We start from the raw sequence: 24,545 nt of genomic DNA, 5'->3' as shown, positions 1-24,545 counted from the left end.
CATGCACGGTTATCTTCCGTCGTGAGGTGTTTGCCTGCAATGCAGCTGCCTGGATCGATGCCCTCTACGTTATTAAATGTGGTGGCTGGCAGGGACCTATTCATGCCCTCCTATGTTTGTTTTCAGGAATGTCAGTGTTGAGTCTGAGTCCAGGAAGGCTCCAGCCCAGGACATGCAAATGGGTTCATCTTTGGAGGCTGAGAATACTGAGGACATTCGAAGAGAGAGCAAGGAGGATGCTCACAGCTTTGATTGTACTGACTATGTACTGAACAATGATGAAGTGCCTCATGATGACAGAGCAGAAAACGACAGTGATGTTCAAAATGACAATATTCAGAGCAACAAAATTACACAAACCAGTGTGAATGCTGAGCATGATGATGATGTTCCAAACACTAGTGGCAATGCACATTCTGACAATGCCGGTGCTAAAAGGGAAAATTGCCATACAGTGACTACTGATAATGATACACCAAAGGAACAAAAGAAAAATGAAGATGCTCATACAAAGGTGACATTTATCTTCAATGCAGAGAACAGCTCTAGGAATCATTAATTCCAGCACTCTGGTTCATGTTGCTATATGTCACAAAAACATGGATAGCATTACACCATAGTTCAGGATATTGTTATTTTTATGATATCCAATGCTGATATAGCTTATGAACCATTCCTTAACAAAATACAACATGAACTTGAGTTAATGCTCTGAATCAATAATTATTGATTTTCAATTTCCTTTAATTGTTGATCCCTTTTTTTGTTGGTGCTTTCCCCTTACGTTTCAAATTTGTCTGTTTGGTGGAACTCTAGTAGATGTTTGGGCTAGTGCATTTGTGTTGTTGGTTTAAATTTTCCGTAACCATCTTAGTTTTACAAGGTATACTTCCTGGTTAGTTGTTGTCCTGTGGTGTCTGGTAGCACCAGTGAAAATGCTGGTGATGGCCTATGCTTCCTGTGAATTCCCCTGCATGCATTCTAATGCCAACACAATTGTTTAATTAAATTAGTATTTTAATTGATTAACTTTAATTGAGTTGTGTTTACAGGTACATGCCGTGATGTTATGTTTGCATTCGACTCTCAGCATACCAGCAGCCACCTTTATGCAGTAGTGACACAATTGTTCCATCCTAGCCATGATGTGGCCTGTACGTGTGACTGATCCCAGCAATTGTAACACGGAACCCAAACCGGCTGCACGCGTACGCCATCGTGCATACATTTATTTTGTCCCCCTACACCAAACGCGATGACGACATGCAGGTCAAAATATCAAAACAATCTCTGAACCAATTACATTAATTTGGGAACAGGTCGAAAAGCATTAAACCTTTATGGCAATTTAGCATGTTAGCTTGCACTTGCTAGCTAATTTGTCTTTTTAGCTAGCTTGCTGTTGCTAGCTAATTTGTCCTGGGATAGAAACATTGAGTTATTTTACCTGAAATGCACAAGGACCTCTTCTCCGACAATTAATCCACAGATAAAATGGTCAATCGAATCGTTTCTAGTCATCTCTCCTCCTTCCAGGCTTTTTCCATCTTTGAACATATATGGTGATTGCCATCTAAACATTCATAGTATTACTACACCGACTGGCAACACAGTTCGTCTTTCAATCACCCACTTGGTTATAACCAACGAGGAGATGGGAGAGGCAGGACTTGCAGTGTGATCTGTGCCAGAAATAGAAAGGAGTTCTATTTTAGCCCTTGGCAACACAGACGCTCATTGGCGTGCGCGAGCAGTGTGGGTGCACTAATTGAATAACATAGATTTCTACATTTATTTTGCAACGCACGCGAGCGGTGTATAAGAATCCCACCCAGTGTTTCCTGTGTGTGTGGATACAGCACCCTGAATTGGATAGGCCTGTCACATGGCTGGGTAATTGCTGTAGGCAGAGTGATTTGCACAGCTACCTCAATGTTCCCAGTCAATGTCAGATCCCCTGCTGCTGTATTCAACCACTCCAAGCTGTTAGTTCGATGCAGATTCACTTGGGTCGTTGCCAACGTCAAATGAGTAATTGTGCATCATAATGGAGTGTGCTTCAGGTGGTGATGCCCTCTGGAAGTGTCATGCCTTCATAATAACTGCCTCTTTTTTTGATAGAAAGGCTATAGTTTATGCACTTGATTTCTGTAATGGGCTGCGTGAAGTCGTCACATACTATGCAATCACTTTACCCGTCTCACTAGTAAGCCCCGGTTGCCTTACGTTCTGCCCTGCTCTTTAAGAAGTGAGCCTTGGTTTCCTCCCTCAGTTCAGCTGATCAGGAGGCTGCTGTTGTTATCCTTCCCTCCCCCAACTTGTCAGCTAGTTTCCAGGCTACTGAACTCCAGGGGCCTGAGCTCTGCCTCTGATATGCCAAACCTTGCCCACATGTTCACCCTTTCAGTACCGTAGAACCATTTCTGTGTCTTGTAACCAGTTTTTGTTCTTCGGGAATTGGTACTGCTATATTTGGCTTGTTAAAACTCGTACTCTGGGAAGATGAGATGGATGGGAGCCTGTCTTATCTACCTCAACAGTTAGACAAGTCTACCTGTGGCTGTCTCTGTTGCCTGCCTGAATGTGGGCGTCTTGTGGCCTTTTTAAATATTCACATTGTGTGTTATCTGATACCTGGTTCTCTCTGCACCTTTGGCACACTCCGCTGCCAAAGCAGTCCAAATAATTTCACGAAGCTCGTTGTTTCTTATGGAGCTGGTTTTTGGCAATGTTTAAAACAAGTCCAATGACAGAGAATATCTTCATACACTAAATCATATTGAACTATTGGAAATGCATTAGGACCTATGCTTTGTCCTAATGCAACGGAATAAGGAGAAAGTATACTGGCTAACTTCTTCCCCGGATGAGCTTCCAAAATATGATTTGTTTTTATTAGGTTTTGTCTTCTGGAGCGGTTAATGTACTCATGCACATACCAAATGACAAACACATAAACAAAGCAGTGCTCTGTGTTTGTGCTTGTTTATAGTGTATTTTCCCATTTGTGTGGCATGTGAAATAAGTCATATTTAGGCAGCAACAAATTGTATGTGTATCCTCCAGATAGCCTACTCTTGGTTCATGAACTTGATCTCATCTGGTTCCAATGAAGCAGACCTGTCCCTTTCGCCGGTTGATTTTGGCTCACTCTGTGATGCCATTTTAAATCTTCTTAAGGGCTTGGCTCATCCTCTCATTTTGATGTTAGCATTAGCACTGCTTGATCTCGTAAGCATGGTCTGTGAATGGAGCATTTACGCTAGTGCTAGCCTTTCTTGGCTAGTTATCTAGTGGCTATCTGCATTATTTAGACAAAAGTCCAAGGCAACTGAGGGGTGGAGTTCATGTTCGACTTTGGTATTTCCAAGTAATGATAAACCCTTGACAATGACAAGGGACCATGCCAAGTGCCAACCTCCTATAGATAATATAGCTGCTATGACTTAGCTTTATACTAACTGGGTGCTATAAAAGTGTTAGCCTTCCACCGTAGCTATGCCAAGTTGGGTATCCTGGCCCTAAAAATGCTACGTTTTTGTCATCCAGGCTTTTTTAAAGTGTGATGTGTGAACACCATTCTACTGTGTCCAACTTGCTAGAGGAAGTTATGGTCGTGTTTTAAGTTAATGTGTCAACGCCTGACTTACTGACGTAATACAGCTGCCTATGCTATTAACATTTATAGCCGGCATCAAATTATTAACCACCGTTCCAGTAATTCCTTATGGGTCAATGATGACAATGTCACAAGGTTTTCTACCTACAGACTATAGCCTAATGATACTTTTTTATTTCCTAATAGATAATTTGGAATTTATGAATCTTTGAAGTGTTTCAATGAATAGTTATTTAAAATTGTAGCTGTCCTTGACCCATGCTTTAAGCAAAGCATTTAAACACACAGATTAATGCTTAATTGACCAACACAATTCCTGCTGCATGAACAGGGTTGGTGTTGCTGCTTTAGCAAGTACGCCCATCTATATTTTTAGCCTTTTCAGACAGTGACTCAGACAGTCAGCGTGGTTCTGTGGGAAAAGGTGTGAATGTGCTGCTTTTCACAGTCCTACATATTCTCCCTATGGGTGACGACATGTGACTGAAGTATCTAAATGGCTTGATGGGGTGCCCTTTGACTCTCTTAACAATATCATACCAGACATTTAGCCCTATCTGTTTTGACAACTGGAACTTTTGTTTGGTCTGGTATGTGGACATATTTTTTTGTATATTTACTGACAGCGGCTTCACCCTTGTGTTTGTTGAATTTGCCTTGCCCAGATTCCATGGAGTCATGAAGCAGTACAATAACTCTGCTTGACCCAGATAGTTCTGCTTTGTCTGAGATAATGAGGCAATTTGAGAATCTGTTCTTCAGTCATAACACAACGTCTAATCCTAAAGGACTACAGGACATGGTTGGATTTATTTTGCCCTGATAACTATGGGAGACCTGGAATGGTCTTGGAGAGGCCCACGTGAAAGCATTGCCATGGAGAATGGTTGGATCTTTGGAACAACTGAAGGATCATGTGTTGATTCCAGTTCTATTTATGTAGATTAGAAATGGTTAATTTGGTTGTTAGGTTCTAAATAAACATAGTTAAACTCAGACGTTTAATCACGCTCAAACCAAGTTTATTCACCCACTGGGTCATACAGCCGCATAAGACAAACCAATCTCCACCTGTATGTGTGTGTGTATTACACCCCAATTTGGGTGGAGTCTCCTTCTCTGAAAACATTACATCTTTATTGTTAGGCAGGAAATTAAGTGATGTGGGCCATAAACTGTCCTCTAAACTGACCTCGTCCCCCGTTTCCTCACTAAACCCCTTCTCTCCATCCTTCTCAGTGCTCTAAAAAACATTTGATGTTTTCCTATTATTCTTGTTCTATGACGTGGTCAGGTGAGCTTGCATGTGAGGTAACTTGTGTAATTCTCTGAAGGTTGACTGATCTCCTTTTATGCATTAACTCCGCTTGAGACTGTTTTAAAAACCATCCTAATACATTGAGATAACATCCTGCAGTATTGTTCATCATTTCTGGTTGCAGTGACCACAAGATGGCAGCCCAGAGTTATCAAATTCTTTTGAGAGCCATCTACTTATAGACAAACTTTAGGTTAAAAGCATAGGCCTACAGCTTCACTCGTGCACACTTGGAAGAGGAAATTGAGCGAAGTCTCATGCAATGTATGAAACACTGTTTAATATCTTACCATATCTGTTTGTGATTGCAGGACAGCACTATGGATGAGGAGGTCCACAGGAGCCCTGCCGCAGAGATATCGGTCACCAGCAATGGAGACTTGGAGGAGAGCCACGAGGATGTGTTCAGGGTAAAGGCTGGAAAGAGCATCCCCTTTGGCACTGCACTCACTCACCACACTACACATAATTACATGCACGCACTGCTTCTCAAAACTGAGTTTGCACATGAGTTTTTTTTATTTGGAAGGGAACCACATTATTGCGAGATAATAACGAGGACAGAATGAATAGCTAGGCTTAAGCAACTTTGCAATCAGAGCCAGTGGGACAATGCATTGCTCGATTGGGCAAGTGGATACACAATGCTACTAGAGCTTACAGCCAAGCTTTACAAAAGGAGTTCATTTTACTTCCTGGAACATGTCGAAATCAGCAGTTTGCCCAAGTCAGAGCCACACCAGCCTCCACATAATGAATAGCCCTGCACTGACTGGCATAATTTCTATAGTCATTCGTAAAGCACAGATGGCTTGGCTTCCATTGCTCTTGTTAAAAATAAAAAATCCACAAATGTAATGATGGATAAATTGGGCAAGAAATACCTTGACACCCAGCGCCATAGTCATATGTTCATAACGCATATATTTGGACCTGCTGTGACATATGGTATATTGTGATATTTTATTGCTGGTTATGACGCCTACATGATTGTCAAAACCCACAAAAGCTACCATACAAGGCAAACCATTACATTTACACCATAGCCTAAGTATCAACAGTACGTACAGTCGTGGCCAAATTTTTGAGAATGACACAAATATTAATTTTCAAAGTCTGCTGCCTCAGTTTGTATGATGGCAATACTCCAGAATGTTATGAAGAATGATTAGATTAATTTCAAAGTCCCTCTTTGCCATGCAAATGAACTGAAACCCCAAAAAAACATTTCCACTGCATTTCAGCCCTGCCACAAAAGGACAAGCTGACATCATGTCAGTGATTCTCTCGTTAACACCGGTGTGAGTGTTGACGAGGACAAGGCTGGAGATCACTCTGTCATGATGATTGAGTTCGAATAACAGACTGGACGCTTCAAAAGGAGGCTGGTGCTTGGAATCATTGTTCTTCCTCTGTCAACCATGGTTACCTGCAAGGATACATGTGCTGCCAGCATTGCTTTGCACAAAAGGGGCTTCACAGGCAAAGATATTGCTGCCAGTAAGATTGCACCTAAATCAACCATTTATCAGATAATCAAGAACTTCAAGGAGAGCGGTTCAATTGTTGTGAAGAAGGTTTCAGGGCGCCCAAGCAAGTCCAGCAAGCGCCAGGACCGTCTCCTAAAGTTGATTCAGCTGCGGGATTGGGGCACCACCAGTACAGAGCTTGCTCAGGAATGGCAGCTGGCAGGTGTGAGTGCATCTGCACGCACGGTGAGGCGAAGACTTTTGGAGGATGGCCTGGTGTCAAGAAGGGCAGCAAAGAAGCCACTTCTCTCCAGGAAAAACATCAGGGACAGACCTGATATTCTGCAAAGGGTACAGGGATTGGACTGCTAAGGACTGGAGTAAAGTATTTTTCTCTGATTGAATCCCCTTCCAATTGTTATGGGCATCCGGAAAAAAGCTTGTCCGGAGACGACGAGGTGAGCACTACCATCAGTCCTGTGTCATGCCAACAGTAAAGCATCCTGAGACCGTTCATGTGTGGGGTTGCTTCTCATCCAAGGGAGTGGGCTCACTCACAATTTTTCCTAAGAACACAGCCATGAAAAAAGAATGGTACTAACACATCCTCCGAGAGCAACTTCTCCCAACCATCCTGGAACACTTTGGTGACGAACAAAGCTTTTTCCAGCATGATGGAGCACCTTGCCATAAGGCAAAAGTGGCTCGGGGAACAAAACATCGATATTTTGGGTCCATGGCCAGGAAGCTCCCTAGACCTTAATCCCAATGAGAACGTGTGGTCAATCCTCAAGAGACGGGTGGACAAACAAAACCCCACAAATTCTGACAAACTCCAAGCATTGATTATGCATGAATGGGCTGCCATCAGTCAGGATGTGGCCCAGAAGTTAATTGACATCATGCCAGGGCGGATTGCAGAGGTCTTGAAAAAGAAGGACCAACACTGCAAATATTGACTCTTTGCATCAACTTCATGTAATTGTTAATAAAAGCCTTTGAAATGTATGAAATGCTTGTAATTATACTTCAGTATTCCATTGTAACATCTGACAAAAATATCTAAAGACACTGAAGCAGCAAACTTTGTGGAAATTAATATTTGTGTCATTCTCAACATTTTTGGAATGACTATGTTTATGTTATAAAATTATAAATGATATTGCGCACACATTGATGTCAGACATGCACCTACCCCAATGCGCTGTTGCTGATGAATGCAAGAGCAGATTTCAGGAGCAGGACAAGACGCCCTCTTTTTGACTAATGACTGATTTAAAGACATGTATGTGATAGGCTTATCTGGCTTATATGATTGATTGGTCATAATGCTTCTTGACATTGTTAGGGTATTTTCTTAGTCCAAGTAAAATGACAGGATGGTCATAATGCTTCATGACCGTATCATAAAGTATATATTCTGTAAGTTATTAAAAAAATGGTGAAAAAACATGACCGTAAAGAGTTCATTACAACAACAAAGGATTTAAAATATAAACTTTCAAACCAAAGGAAACTTCTTGGCTGAAAAAATATATAATTTGAATAAATGTGTGGTTTGACACTTATGCAGGTGTCATAACCCACCATAAAATAACGCAATATATGTCACAACACTAAATATAGGGGTCATGACCGTATAACTTGTCATAATATCAGCTGTCATGACATATGACATGGTTATGACCATGACACTGGGTGTCAAGTAAAGGGTTACCAAATTATCTCCCCAGCAATTATAGTCTAGGCCTATTTGTCAAAGATAGTCTTAACCCCATTCCTAGTGCCATACAATTATTCAATAAAGGATTTAATGTCATATAGCTTGCCACTGTAGCTACATGATTGTAGTTGTATTAATTAGGATCAGGCAGCAGGTATTCTCCTCCACTCTCTGAGGAGGATAATTGGTTGTCAGTTGTGTTGCATCGACATGACATTTTTGGCCGATATCCGATATTTGCCCTGCCAAAAAAACGATAACGATATCATGCAAACGATATTTAACATTTTTTGCATCCTTTTTAAACATTCCTGTACAGTTAAATAGTTAACACATGGATGTAGCGGTCTAAGGCACTGCATCTCAGTGCAATCTGACCGTGATTGGGAGTCCCATAGGGCGGCACACAATTGGCCCAGCGTTGTCCGGATTTGGCCAGGGTAGGCTGTCATTGTAAATAAAGGTTAAACATACCACACTGACCAAAAAGTTATTTTGTTAGCATTTACGTATGTCCCCTTTTTAATATAACCAGATTGTTTTCTCATGCAACACATTTGAATTACTTTACTACCTCACATTCATCCTGCAATGATAATTAGTATGATGGATACCTTCGGCTTTGTATGACATAAGTTACGTTGAGATTCCATCATAATTCGCTCTAACTTAATGGAAAAAGGTTTATTCAGTAAATATAGCAACTCCTCTCATACTGGGAAGAAAACAAAACCAATATTCAGGCCTTAAGGGCTGTTTTATTTCAAATGTAGTACCAGAACGGAGAAATTCGAAAAAGTGTGTTATAGTTAAATCGTTAGGGAAAGTTAACCAAAAGTGGACACACTCCAATCAGTTTCTGAGACAATTGCCCAGACTTTGTAGACCGTTTAATAACGCTTAAATCTCATTTTTGTCAAATGCTCCATTACAGGGACCAGTCCAATACCTACGTACGTCTACGTATGGGTTGTTTAAGTTGCGTCTTATATTCCCAGTATTACTTTATCAATCCTCTAGTAATCGATTATGCACACATACAATTCATCATATTTTCATATCTTCACATAATCCAAAAATAATGTTAGAAATTCTTAGGTACTCACATCAACCAATTCATTGGCTCAGAAATCTCCTAGCGGGAAAACCCCCATGAAAGTTTCCGGACACAGCCTTGCTGGTCACAGGAATAATGCTCTTCACGTTCTCTAGACTTCCAGAAATTATAGACTTGCCTCTACTTTCTAAAATAACACCCCTCTCTCAATACCACCCAGAGATATTCTGTGATGGACAGAACCCCAAGATAACATTATCTCAAAGCGTATTATCCAAATTTCATTTGTCTTATTATGCACATTTCTATATCTTATTTCCACACTCACACAACTCTCCTACAATTCACCCAGTACTGTTCCCAAACACACTTAATCAATATTTGTATAACTTGCAGGAATATTTTCTTACAGGTGGATTGGTTTATAGCTTTCACACACAGTGGTTGCTCCACTAAAAGTTTTGTGATTATGCTGTGGGACTTAGGTCATTTGTGGTTTAGTATGGTACCCTGCATCACCACTTCATTGCTCCAGACCAGCGCACGGTGGAGTTAGAGCACTGATCATGCTTTTGGGTCTTAGTGTCTCTAACTGAAAATAAATGGGTGACATAAACCTAAATAGAAACTGATAATTTATTTTATTTTGATAGGATTCTTTTGCTCTTACTGTAGCCCACTCCCAACCAGTCACGTTGTACAGCGCCTGAGTGGCGCAACGGTCTAAGACGCTTCATAGCAGTGCAAGCTGTGTTGCTATAGATGCTGGTTCAGTACCCGTGCCGGCCTTGACTGGGAGACCCATGAGATGACTCTAGGTTTTTGGTTTCTCTCCCTCTAAAAACAGAAATAAATCATTATAAATAACAAACTGGCTTTATTTACAAATTAGTAACAATGTCTCACCCCATGTTCAAGAATGGCCCTTTTCTCGCTCATTTTATGTTATTTTAAAATTAAATCATCTCCAATATATATATTTTTTAAACAAAGCGTTGATTTATTAATTTAGAATTATATAAAAGCCCCATGGATATTCTCACCGATATATATTATTAACCCTGTTATTAGCAGGACAATATCCCATTGTGGTGCACAATGGGATTGCTTTGCAGTTCTCCAGCTATATCCACTGAAAGCGTGGAGGTTCAAGACATGAGGGCAGGGGGCACAGGATGAGCCTCAGAGCTGCGCACAGAAGACTGACCTAGCCCATGGGGGGTGGACCCCCACCCCGCCACACTGGGTAGCACAGAGCAACACTTTAAGGGGCATTGCACTAATGATGGTGCTGACTAGGGAAACGTCCCCACTGTTCTTTGTGCCAGTCTGCACGTTCAAACTAAAACAATGTAACTAAATATGGCATCTTTATGCTTTCTTTAAAAATTGTTAAAAATACTTTTTCAAAATGCCTATTTAGTTATGGATCCATAACGAATTGCTATGGGAATAAATATCACTGAATTACAGAAATTATGGAACAAAGTTGTCTAATAAAGGTGAACACATGGTTGTTTACTGGAAAATACTCTTTCACGTTGTACAGTGCCATTATGGCTATTAGCAGGTAGCTGTGAGAGAAGACTGCTGTCCTTAGCCACTTCCCTACCAGCTTTCAGAGCTTTTAGTTCCGCAGGGAAGCTGACTGCTTGTGCATACTGTAGGAGTAGTGTCTGCAGCAAGGGAAGTGGGTATGGATGCCACCCCATCTGAGGTCTGGTTTGTGGCGGCGATCACATCCTGCAGTGTTTCGGATTGTGCTGGGTCAGGGAGTGCTGTTGGCTCCGTAGAGATGCTGTAGCATTGGGCGGGACTTCCTTAACTCATGAGCTTCAGTTGGTTTCGGAGGGACCACAGGCCTGGGTGCTGTCGGCCACTCGTTCTCTGGTTGGGACAAGAATGGTGGTCCCAAGCTCCAGCCAGTTCCTTAAGGGTTTTATCACAAGTGATGTCATCAGCAGGATTTACACTGTCAACATACCTCCAGTGATTGACTTCTGTTAGGTCTTGGATTTCCGCAATGCGAGTTCCGACGGACACCTTATACCTGCAGGACTGGTTGACTCATTCCAGTAGATGACCCTTTGGATTGGTAAGGTGGAGGCCAGCCGGGCTCCGGAAAGGGCAGCGCTGAGTTCCAGCCTGGGCATTGACAACCCATTATTGTGTGCGACCCTGGACCTAAGCATGACAAAGGAGACATGGGTGTGGCCTGCCTTATCCTCCACTCGGAGATAAGAAACCGCCCTATAAGCGTGTTCTGATGCGTCACAGAACACATGCAGTTCCAAGCTGGAACACAGTTGGTCAGCACAGGCTGGCATATAACACCTTGACATCTGGCCTTTAGAGAGCTCCGACAACTGTTTCCCAACAGATCCATCGTTCCACTTGGTCATCCCAGTCCCTCTTGGTGTGCCACAGGTCCTATGGCAGGATATACCCGAGAGGATCGTAATTGACTGGCTAGGGTCCGATTAGATTTTTGTTATAATCTCCTCCCGGCACAGCCAGAAGAGGACTGGCCACCCCTCAGAGCCTGGTTCCTCTCAAGGTTTCTTCGTAGTTTCCAGCCTTTCTAGGGAGTTTTTCCTAGCCACAGTGCTTCGACATCTGCATTGCTTGCTGTTTGGGGTATTAGGCTGGGTTTCTGTACAGTACTTTGACATTTGCTGATGTAAAAAGGACTTTATAAATAAAAAAGGACTTTAAAAATAAACCCCAATGAGCCGTGCACAACCCTTGTCCAAATTACTTGCAAGCGTGCTTTAACCTGTTGGCGCGCGTTGGAGAAAAAAAAATGTACATAAAGTCCCGAAGCACCCCCACCGTTGTGGTTACTCACTACTCATAGATATTTCCTCAGCGAAGTATAGCAATTCCATGCATGTGTCCTCACAATATCCACAGCAAGCACAGCTATCAATGCAGACAGTACTCCTTAGCAGCAACAGATATCCCATGGAAACATGAACTTGTTAATCTTCCACAAGCAATTCTCTCCTGGTCTCGCACAATACTAACTTCTAGGCTGTCATATCTCCACAATGAAACGGTAGCTTCAGTCTCTAAGTCTGTCTTAACAAAATAATAATAACTCTTAAAATAAAATCAGTATTTCCCTTCAAACCCCATTAGGTATGGGTTTTGTTCTATTTTTATCGTAATGTCTTTTTTCCCCCGGGCCTCCTGTTAACCAGGTCAAGTCTCCCATTGGCCTCAGCTTAACAAGCTACCTTTTATTGTCAAAAATGTTACTTAAAAGTAAACCAACCTATTCACTTGTACATAAAATAATTATTTCTTCAAAAGAAATGCATTAACAACATTACAATTCAGGAGCAATTCGATCATTTAAAAAAATCTCATACCAATTCATTATAACATATAAACTCTGTACTTGGTTTTAACAAGGGTATTACAAAGTTATGCATACCATTCGGTAGCTCCTTCCTATATACTGTGAGTTTGGACATTTACAAGTGCATGTGAAAGAGAAACATTATGCAAAGGAACAAAGTTTTGACGCATTTTTGTCTGAAGGAATAACAGTACTGCTTTTAAAGCAGCATGTATACACGCTGTGTCTGTCTGGAGTCGCTAGGGAAAAGGGCCTGCCTGTTCTCCTCTGAGAATATGGGGGAGGAGCAGACCGGCTGAGAACAGAAAAACACAGTAGAAAAAACAAGGATATCAAAAGATAGCAGTGGTAGCTGTACAGAACTCATCCAAAGGGCTTTTGACTTCTCAAACTTTGCGAACATTGCACAATATGATTCCCCATAATTCAGTAACTCACTGAGATAAACTTTAGGGGTTGCGTTAACTTAATAGTTAATGCAGAATTCTTGATTTCAAATCAAACCCATATATTTCTTGCTGCGTTTTGTAAACACCTAATTTTGTTCTTCAGTTGTACTTCTCCACTCAGATGCGAATTCACACATGGGCATTCTACAAGCAGACAGCGCTTTTCTTCAGTACTATTCTTGGTGTAGCTAACCTACATTTCTCCAGTAAAATTCAAGATTAACTTTAAGTGAAACATTAGGAAATGTAGCTGGCTACATTCTTTTCATGATCAACATTAAAAATAAGCGAATTTACTCGTGTGGCTGCCAGCCTAATAGCGTTGCACTTCTGATGACAATGCAGCTATTCTCTTCCGAATGTGTACGACTGAACAAATATATAAACACATCATGTAAAGTTTGTCCAATGTTTCATGAAATGAAATAGAACATCCCTGATTTTTATTAAGCACAAAAGCCTGCTAAATTTTGTGCACATTTGTTTACATTCCTATTAGTGAGAATTTCTCTGTTGCCAAGATATTCCATCCACCTGACAGGTGTGGCATAACAAGAAGCTGTTTAAATAGCATGACTACCTTGTGCTGGGGACAATAAAAGGCCACTCTAAAATGTGCAATTTTGTCACACATGTCTCAAATTGAGGGAGCATGCAATTGGCTTGCTGACTGCAGGAATGTCCACCAGCTTTTGACAGAAAATAGAATTTTAATTTCTCTACTATAAGCTGCCTCCAATGTTGTTTTTGAGAATGTGGCAGTATGTTCACAACCGCAGACCCTCATCGTCCTCACCAGTGTTTTGACCTGACTGCATTTCGGTGTTGTAACCGACTTCAGTGGGCGAATGCTCACCTTTGATGCACACTGGAAAAGTGTGTTCTCCACAGATAAATCCCGGTTTCAACTGTACTGGCCAGATGAAATCATGCTATGGATCACAAACACAATTGAATTTTATTGATGGCAATTTTAATTCACAGAGATACTATGACGAGATGCTGCAGCTGTTTTCGTGCCATTCATCCGCCGGCATCACCTCATGTTTCAGCATGATAATGTCGTAGGGATCTGAACACAATCCCTGGAAGCTGATAATGTCTTATTCAATGTAACCAATTGAGCATGTTTGGGATGCTCTGGATTGATGTGTACGACAGCATTTTCCAGTTCCCGCCAATATCCAGCAACCTTGCACAATCATTAAAGAGGCGTGGGACAACATTCCACATGCCACAATCTACAGCCTGATCAACTTGATGTGAATGAGATGGATCGCGCTGAATGAGGCAAATGGATTTATTTCACTTGACTGATTTTCCTTTTGAACTGTTTCTCAGTAAAATCTTTATTTGCTGCATTTCAAAAAATTGTTCAGTGTATTTTCTGTGAAGGAAAACTATAGTTGCATCTCCCTGATCACTCTATTGAAGCAAAAAAACAGTTGACTTTCAATATAAAACGCGACCCCTGACATTACAAAGCTGGACTCACCTTCTGCTTTCTCCCATTGTACTATTTACAAACAAAAACGTGACCGGCTCAACTGTTCTGGGGAACTATGGTAAAATAATGCGACCGGTGAAATGAAGAATGCGATCTGCTTCATCTCCTAATGTATTGCACAAGTTGACTGCAAGTGTTTACTTGAAGTAGCTACAAATATTAAAATGTATTGAAAAACATCCTGCGGCCATTTCAAAATACCCGAGTATACGGTATACCACCCAAGCCTAATCGGTACACATGTAATCCTACGTATGTAATGGATCAAACCATAGGCCTATTCTTGTCCATGTGGTATTGTTGCTGCTGTTTAGCTACTGGTGGGTGGTCCACAATGTACTTTAAAGAAAACATTTGAAGAATTCCTACAGAGATGGCAATGCGCTCTCTATCTAGGCCCATGTTTATTCTGTATTGATTGATGAATGTCATACTAATCCACATTAGAAAATGCAGACAGATGGTACATGGTATTTGCATAAATGTCAAGACCGACATTGTGAAAATTGGTCACACGCTTTTCAAATGCCAGCGATCCTTTCTTTGTTACTGACAGTACAGATTTTGTGACCATTGTAAGCACACAGAACATCGCCCCATTGGGGTCTTGCTTTCTAATTTATGTTTAGGGATAATGCGGTACTTTGTTAGGCTATATGATGTAATAAGGGGCAAGCAGTAATGCTATATTTCTCGTAATGATAGTTACAAATCTCTGCCGGAGTCTGGCACAGCAGTAACGCTCCCGACTTGGGACCATACACCCCCAAGGCAATGTGGGTTCGAGTCTCTGCTCACTCAACTGTTTACCATTCCTTAGTGTACCTCCTTGGTTTGAGGTGTTTGGGCCACACATTCTGAACATCGGCAGCTTGAGCTTACACTTTTTATTTATTTTTCCCTGTCAGTAGTGGCGAAAGTTAAGTTGGCAGTGGATTTTGAAACAAACCCGTAGATAGTTTTCTCCTAGCCCCATAATTACATTTTGGGTAAGTGACAAACTAGAGCCAAGTATAAAAATAAAGGAAGATGTCCTTTTAATATGTCCTCATACGAATCATATTATTTATAGTACATTGTCATGATGTTTAGGATTCATGCTCATTGTCATCTCCCTTTAACGTAAATTCCAATGTGTTGCCTGATGGTTGCAACTGGTTCTCTTACACTGGACATCAGCCAATAGTTTTGTGTTGACTGGTGTGATTTGTGGTGATTGAGAGGAAGCAAGCAGAATGTACTTAAAGGGAAAATCTATGCTCATAACCTGTGCAGGACACTTATTTCTTGAAGTCCTTCAGTTGTAAGGAGTATTTTTCATCTTTAGTGATGATTGTAGTTACATTTTGTGACAGTCTTGACACTTTTGATGTTGTCTGTCTATGGGCACATTTTTGATCATTTCAATTCTGCATTTGTTCAGTTTCTGTAAACCGTGAGAATGCGTCAAACTCATGAGTGTATTCCTGTGGTGGAAAAAGTTTTTGATTTTCATACTTGAGTGAAAGTAAAGATACCTTTTTTAAATATAAAATGCCCCAGTAAAATACTACTTGAGTAAAAGTGTGTTTTTAAATATACTTAAGTATCAATAGTAAAAGTATGAATAATCTAAAATTCCACATATTAAGCAAACCAGACGGCACAATTTTAAATGTATTATTTTATTTTGTAATAGACAGGGTCACACTAACATTTAGCCATAATTTACAAACAAATAACTTGTGTTGAGTGACTAGGGATGACCAGGGATGTCCTCTGGATACATTTTCTGTCCTGCAAAATGTAACTAATACTTTTGGGTGTCAGGGAAAAATATATGGAGTAAAAAGTACAGAATTTCTTTAGGACTGTAGTGAAGTAAAAGTTTTATATAATTATATATACCGCAAAAAAAACGACTTTAGTACTTCAAAATAGTTTTACTTAAGTACTTTACACCACTGGGGTATTATTCAATGTGAACACCTATCCTCTGACCGATGCATTTTTCCTCCTTGACTTTAGGACCCTTCTTACGGTGACCTGAACCTGTCAGAAAGCCATATCAGCTCCGGCAACTTTGCCTCGATGATGGAGGGCATCATTGAATCAGGACCATACAAAGGTACTGTAACCAGACTACCAAGAAATGGCGTGCAGCAGCAGCAAATTTTATGCAAAGACTGTATTCAATGAGTGCAGGGTTGTTCCTTTTCTCGAGTACCTTGAGTACCTAGTATACTTTCTTTAAATGTTTGTTATTTTTGGGGGGAAGGTAGATAAGCTTTAATATTGCAGATTGTGGCTTCCATCAGTAATTGTCTGCATCATTTCCAATCCCATAAATGTATACAGTTGAGGTGGGAAATTTACATACACTAAATTGACTGTGCCTTTAAACAGCTTGGAAAATTCCAGAAAAATGTCATGGCTTTAAAAGCTTCTAATAGGCTAATTGACATAATTTGAGTCAATTGGAGGTATACCCGGGGATGTATTTCAAGGCCTACCTTCAAACCCAGTGCCTCTTTGCATGACATGGGAAGATCAAAATAAATCACCCAAGACCTCAGGGGAAGAAAATGGTAGACCTCCAAGTCTGGTTCACCCTTGGGAGCAGTTTCCAAATGCCTGAAGGTACCACGCTCGACTGTACAAACAATAGTACGCAAGTATAAACACCATGGGACCACGCAGCCGTCATACCGCTCAGGAAGGAGACTCATTCTGTTTCTTAGAAATGAACGTACTTTGGTGCGAAAAGTGCAAATCAATCCCAGTACAAATCAATCCCAGAACAACAGCAAAGGACCCTGTGAAGATGCTGGAGGAAACGGGTACAAAAGTATCTATATCCACAGTAAAACGAGTCCTATATCGACACAACCTGAAAGGCCGGTCAGCAAGGAAGAAGCCACTGCTCCAAAACCACCATAAAAATCCAGGCTACTGTTTGCAACTGCACATGAGGACAAATATCATACTTTTTGGAGAAATGTCCAATGGTCTGATGAAAAAAAAATATATATATAACTGTTTGGCCATAATGACCATCGTTATGTTTGGAGGAAAAGGGGAGGCTTGCAAGCTGAAGAACACCATCCCAACCGGGAAGCATGGGGGTGGCAGCATCATGTTTTGGGGGTGCTTTGCTGCAGGAGGGAGTGGTGCACTTCACAAAATAGATGGCATCATGAGGATAGAAAATTATGTGGATATATTGAAGCAACATCTCAAGACATCAGTCAGGATGTTAAAGCTTGGTCGCAAACGGATCTTCCAAATGGACAATGACCCCAAGCATACTTCCAAAGTTGTGGCAAAATGGCTTAAGGACAACACAGTCAAGGTATTGAAGTGGCCATCACAAAGCCCTGACCTCAATCCTATAGAACATTTGTTGGCAGAACTGAAAAAAGCGTGTGCGAGCAAGTAGGCCTCCAAACTTGACTCCGTTACACCAGCTCTGTCAGGAGGAATGGGCCAAAATTCACCCAACTTACATTTACATTTAAGTCATTTAGCAGACGCTCTTATCCAGAGCGACTTACAAATTGGTGCATTCACCTTATGACATCCAGTGGAACAGCCACTTTACAATAGTGCATCTAAATATTTTGAGGGGGGGTGAGAAGGATTACTTTATCCTATCCTAAGTATTCCTTAAAGAGGTGGGGTTTCAGGTGTCTCCGGAAGGTGGTTACTTATTAAACTTATTGTGGAAAGCTTGTGGAAGGCTACATGAAACGTTTGACCCAAGTTAAACAATGTAAAGGCAATGCTACCAAATACTAATTGAATGTATCTAAACTTCTGACCCATTTAGGAATGTGATGAAAGAAATAAAAGCTGAAATCATTCTCTTTACTATTATTCTGACATTTCACATTCTTAAAATAAAGTGGTGATCCTAACTGACCTAAGACAGGGAAGTTTTGACTAGGATTAAATGTCATGAATTGTGAAAAACTGAGTTTAAATGTATTTGGCTAAGGTGTATGTAAACTTCCGACTTCTAGTGTGTGTGTGTGTGTGTGTGTGTGTGTGTGTGTGTGTGTGTGTGTGTGTGTGTGTGTGTGTGTGTGTGTGTGTGTGTGTGTGTGTGTGTGTGTGTGTATTAGCTGGTAACGGCTGATTTAAAAAAAAAAAATTATGGAATATCTACATAGTCATACAGAGGCCCGTTATCAGCAACCATCACTTCCGATGGTACGTTGTGTTAGCTAATCCAAGTTTATCATTTTAAAAGGCTAATTAAATAGTAGCTGCAAAACACCAGTCTCAACGTCAACAGTGTAGAGGCGACTCCGGGATGCTGGCCTTCTAGGCAGAGTTGCAAGGAAAAAGCTATATCTCACACTGGCCAATAAAAAGAAAAGATGGGCAAAAGTACACACACTGGACAGAGGAACTCTGCCTAGAAGGCCAGCATCCCGGAGTCGCCTCTTCACTGTTGACGTTGAGACTGGTGTTTTGCAGCTACTATTTAATGAAGCTGCCAGTTGAGGACTTGAGGTGTCTGTTTCTCAAACTAGCCACAAATGTACTTGTCCTCTTGCTCAGTTGTGCACCGGGGCCTCCCATTCCTCTTTCTATTCTGGTTAGAGACAGTTTGCGCTGTTCTGTGAATGGAGTAGTACACAGCGTTGTACGATATCTCCAGTTTCTTGGCAATTTCTCTCATGGAATAGACTTCATTTCTCAGAATAGATTGACAAGTTTCAGAAGAAAGGTCTTTGTTTCTGGCCATTTTGAGCCTGTAATCAAACCCACAAATGCTGATGCCCCAGATTTTTTTTTATTGCTTCTTTAATCAGGACAACAGTTTCTGTGCTAACATAATTGCAAAAGGGTTTATTAATGATCAATAAGCCTTTTAACATTATCAACATGGATTAGCTAACACAACTTGTCATTTTATATGTAGATATTCCATTAAATCGTCATTTAATTTTTCCCATAGGGTATTTTAGAAACACTTACAATAAGGGCTGTGTTTCGTGTAGGCTTACCTTGGCGTAACGTTTTGATTAACTATGTAAATCCCTCTCAGACAAGGTGACTTTATCAATATAATCTCGTTCAGATCATGGCATTTGTAGTTCTTTATGATAGCCACATTAGCGGCTATTTTGCATTTATTTTTTAGTTGGGTAAAACAGGCGAATAAATTGATAAGTCACCTTGTCCTAGAGAGATTTATCAAAATGTCACACCAGGGTAAGCCTACACGAAACACAGCCCTTATTTTAAACGTTAAAAAATGGTGTAAAAAACGATTGGAACCATTTCCTTGTTTTATGGGTGTTATGACTCCTACTGTCGTACTCTATATGACATCCATCTAACCGGGAGGAGGAAATTATTGTCCAAAAACTAACTTTCAAGTGGTGATAAAAAGTGAATATGCACACTCAGTGGTGACATGGCTGATATTGTCCGCCGGTGCCAATAAAATGGGTTATACTGTTCAATCAATTAAGTTTATTTATTTTTGGTACTTTTACCCCTTTCTCCCAAATTTTTGTGATATCCAATTGGTAGTTGCATTCTTGTCCCATTGCTGCAACTACCATACGGACTCAGAGGCAAAAGTCAAGAGCAATACATCCTCCAAAACACGACCCTTCCAAGCTGTACTGCTTCTTGATACACTGCTCGCTTAATCCGGAAGCCAGCTGGACCAATTTGTCGGAGGAAACACCATACAACTGGCGACCGTGACTGTGTGCATGCCCCTGCCCGCCACAGGAGTCACTCGAGCGAGATGGGACAAGGACATCCGGCCAAACCCTCCCGTAACCCTGACGATGCTGGGCCAATTGTGCATCGCCTCATGGGTCTCCCAGTCGCAGCCGGCTGCGACAGCCCAGGATCAAACCCGGATCTGTAGTGCGCCACTTGGGATGCCCATCGTCAGCAAACTTAATAATGGTGTTGTAGTTGTGCTTGGCCACCCAGTTGTGGTTAAACGGGGAGTACAGGAGGGGACGAAGCACTTACCCTAGGGGCCCCTGTGTTGAGGATCAGCGTGGCAGAGGTGTTGTTGTCTACCCTTAACTCCTGGGGGTGGCCTGTCAGGAAGTCAAGGATCCAGTTGCAGAGGGAGGTGTTTAGTTCCAGGGTCCTTAGCTTAGTGTTGAGCTTTGTGGGCACTATGGTGTTGAACTCTAATCTGTAGTCAATGAACAGCATTCTCACATAGGTGTTATTTTGTTGGTCCTGGTGGGAAAGGGCAGTGTGGAGTGCGATTGAGATTGTGTCATCTGTGGATCTGTTGGGCCGATATGCGAATTGGAGAGGATCTAGGGTTTCCGCGATGATGGTGTTGATGGGAGCCACGACCAGCCTTTCAAAGGACTTAATGGCTACCGGCGTGAGTGCTACAGGGTGGTAGTCATTTAGGCAGGTTACCTTCGCTTTCTCGGGCACAGGGACTATGGTGGTCTGCTTGAAACATGTAGGTATTACAGACTGGGTCAGGAACAGGTTGAAAATGTCAGTGAAGACACTTGCCAGTTGGTCCGCATATGCTCGGACTGCACGTCCTGGTAATCCGTCTGGACTTGCGAATGTTGACCTGTTTTAAATTCTTGTTCACATTAGCTACGGAGAGCATGATCACACAGTCGTCCAGAACAGTTGGTGATCTCATGCATGCTTCAGTGTTGCTTGCCTCAAAGCGAGTAGAAAATGCATTTACCCCGTCTTGTAGACTCACGTCACTGGGCAGCTTGCGGCTGGGTTTCCCTTTGTAGTCCGTAATAGTTTGCAATGTCTTCCCTATTATTCTACAATGTAGAAAATGGTAAAAATAAAGAAAAGCCCTGGAATGGGTTTCGACCCGCCAAGCTCGCCCTCATTCAACCCCGGTGTTTCAGTTCAGGTTGCAAAATGCAAGGTACTTTGTTTGTGTCGTCCTAACAGGCTGCCCCTCTGTCCCGCACCAGCGATATGGATAGATAAGGATGACATTTGAATTTATAAAGGAGGAGTCCAATTGAGTTTTCATGAATCGCCTCTGAACTCCGTTTTTCCTCCTGGCACCCCTTTCATTACAGCATCCTCGTTACACACAAAAATAAATTAACTCTCACCTCCTTGGAAAAGGATTGGAGACTCTTGAGTGGCCGCCGTCCCCTCTCCTCTCATGTAGATATCTTTTATCACTCTGAATTAATAAAGACATTGGAAAGCTATTAACACAAGCTGTATAGATTTGAGGCTGTGGTGGAGACTGGGAAGTACTTACCTTGGCATGCCCATACACGCCTACTGAAGGAGGTGAAGTCACAACACAGAGACTTGATGTTTGCATCGATTGACTCTTGTGACTGTAATTAACAGAATCAAAAGTTTCACTTCAATGATACAGTATCTATGCAACAATGTTCAACTCGACTGCCCTTCTCAGAAGTTGTCAAGGTCCACGTAATGTCTTTATATCAGTGATATTTTTCTTTCTTTCATCTAGTTGTCATTTAATGTTACACTAATAAGGACATTTTTCAGTTTAAATTATTATATAATTCTTGCAACCAATATCATATTTATTTATTTATTTATTGGGGATACAACCATCCCAGCTCTGCAAATTTTGCTATGAAGTGTCAGAATCATTAGATGATCACTTGTTGTTGTACTGCCCATATGTACCTTGTTTTTGGTCGCAGGTTCAGGAAGAGCTGAAAAATTTTAACATTTACCTGGCGCTAACTCTGCAAATACCACTACTTGAGGATTTGAAAAGTCATATTATATTATTGATCGTTATATTAATACTCTTAACTTCTTATGGGCAGGTGGGACGGTAGCGTCCTACCTGGCCAACATCCGTGAGAAATTGCAGAGCGCGAAATTCAAACTACAGTATTATAAATATTGAACTTTCATAAAATCACAAGTGTAATACACCAAAATACCGTGGCTGTTAATCCAGCCACTGTGTCAGATTTCAAACAGGCTTTACGGCGAAAGCAAACCATGCGACTATCTGAGGACAGTGCCCCGCATACAAACACATGAAAAACATATTTCAACCAGGCAACGCATTTTGCGACACGAAAGTCAGAAATAGGGATATAAAAAATGCCTTACCTTTGATCTTCTGTTGTAACTGGGACCTTTTGGAGTGCCATCACAAATGGTCCTTTTGTTTGATAATGTCCTTCCTTATATCCATAAAAACTCAGTTTAGCTGGCGCGCTTCAGTCAATAATCCAACCAGTTTCCCTCCATCAAAATGCATACAAAATTAATCCCAAATGTTACTAATAAACTTTTCCAAACAAGTCAAACAACATTTATAATCAAACCTTAGGTACCCTAATACGTAAATAAATGCTAAAATTTAAGACGGAGAATCGTTAGTCTTTACTGGAGAAAAATACCAAAGAATACGCTCTCTTCCACGCGCTTGGAAACACTACAGCCAAAATAGGAGCCACCTAGAAAAACTACAATTTATGGCTCATTTTTCCAAAAACCAGCTTAACTCTTTCTAAAGACTGACAACTAGTGGAAGCCCTAGGAACTGCAATCTGGGAGGACTTAATTAAAGTGATATCCATTGAAAATGGAGGTAGGCTGAATTTTTTTTATTTTTTATTTTTTTTAATTGGGGGGGGGTGGTTTGTCTTCGGGGTTTTGCCTGCCATTTCAGTTCTGTTATACTCAGACATAATTTGAACAGTTTTAGAAACATTAGTGTTTTCTATCCAAATCTACATATATGCATATCCTAGCTTCTGTGCCTGAGTAACAGGCAGTTTACTTTGGGCATGCTTTTCATCCGGACGTCAAAATACTGCCCCCTACCCAAGAGAGGTTAAAAAAACATTTTCATTTACAATCTGTAGAAACTATGAGCATAGAAAGGTTCATGACTTTTATGAAACAGCAGAGTTGAAAAACATATGGGTAATAGAAATCAAAACTGGGTGGTGGGAGGTTTTGAGGGGACCTGATGGGTGGTACAAAAAAACAAGATGACTAATGTAAAATATACTGTCTGTAAAATGTATGTAGTATCTATAAGCAGGAAGTAGAAGCCTAGGTATTCTTGTCCATTAGTTTACTCCAATTAGAGGACGGATGTTTGGTTTAGGGGAATATATATATATATATATACCAACATGGGCGTTAATAATCATAATGAAGTGGGTACACTTTGAAAGGGGTAGTCCTTTCCGACATGGCTAGCAGATATGGTAGCATACAGTAGTGTTGGTTGATAGTAGCCACATACTTAGCATGTGTTTAACACCCAGTCATCAGCAGCAAGGCGGCGTTGGGTCAAACCAACTTTGAACTCTGCTGTTTGTTGTATACCTGCCTGTCTGTGTGTTTTGTGGGTATGTGGTGTTCATGAGGACACATCAACACGCTGAGAATGTTCCTGACCTGGGCCAGTATTCACAAAGTGTCTGATCTAAGCGTGCTGATCTAGGATCTGTCTGTATGATATTTCATTCCTTATGATCTAAAAGGCTAAACTTATCTTAGATCAGCACTCCTACTCTGAGACACTATGAATACAGGCCCCAACCTGATCTGTCACATCTCAACTGGCTAACCCATAAACACATCCAAAGGCAAGTCTATGAAGACAGTAAGGCCATGATGATGGAACACTGTCACTTTACAGCAACATCCCAATACTTTTCATTAAAAGTTGAGCATAGGCTTATCCCATGGAGTTTTCACTGAGAAGTAACATCAAACCAAATATCAAGGTGCAGGTATAGTACATTGTCCAATGTGATGTCAGGTAGTCCAATTGCTCTAGGAGTCTTTACTTGGTACAATATGAACCTAGTTGCGCCACTGAACCCATTGGATCCCATTTTAGTCCAGTGGTACTGTTATGTGCCTGTCATCTCCAGATTACACCCCTTATTTGGTCTTAGTGGTGTGCTGCCACATTTATAGTACCATTTTAAAGGAACATCCAAGGAGGACCCATGGGAGGTTCCATTTGACAGCTCTAGATAGGGGGTGTTGATGAATTGACTTACTAATCAATCGCCACTGTTGCCTGCTGTTTCCATTGTCGGCA

At 41.2% G+C, this 24,545-nt stretch overlaps 1 protein-coding gene across 2 annotated transcripts in view; it reads left to right on the top strand.

Moving 5' to 3' along the window:
- Positions 1-24,545, top strand: part of LOC124001907 (arfaptin-1-like) — a 37,295-nt gene that overhangs the window by 3,149 nt on the left and 9,601 nt on the right. Inside the window, exons 1-3 of one of the 2 annotated variants that reach the window (XM_046309059.1) lie at positions 98-514; positions 5,249-5,347; positions 16,514-16,613. In XM_046309059.1, coding sequence (XP_046165015.1) covers positions 113-514; positions 5,249-5,347; positions 16,514-16,613 — 601 coding nt within the window. In that variant the 5' untranslated portion in view covers positions 98-112. Of the gene's footprint in view, positions 1-97; positions 515-5,248; positions 5,348-16,513; positions 16,614-24,545 lie in introns of those variants that run through there. The other variant, XM_046309060.1, reaches the window with a different exon arrangement.

This window comes from Oncorhynchus gorbuscha, linkage group LG17, assembly GCF_021184085.1.
Source record: "Oncorhynchus gorbuscha isolate QuinsamMale2020 ecotype Even-year linkage group LG17, OgorEven_v1.0, whole genome shotgun sequence".
Taxonomy (NCBI): Eukaryota; Metazoa; Chordata; class Actinopteri; order Salmoniformes; family Salmonidae; genus Oncorhynchus; species Oncorhynchus gorbuscha.
Note: the sequence above shows the minus strand (reverse complement) of the source record. Positions and strands in the feature narration are given on the sequence as shown.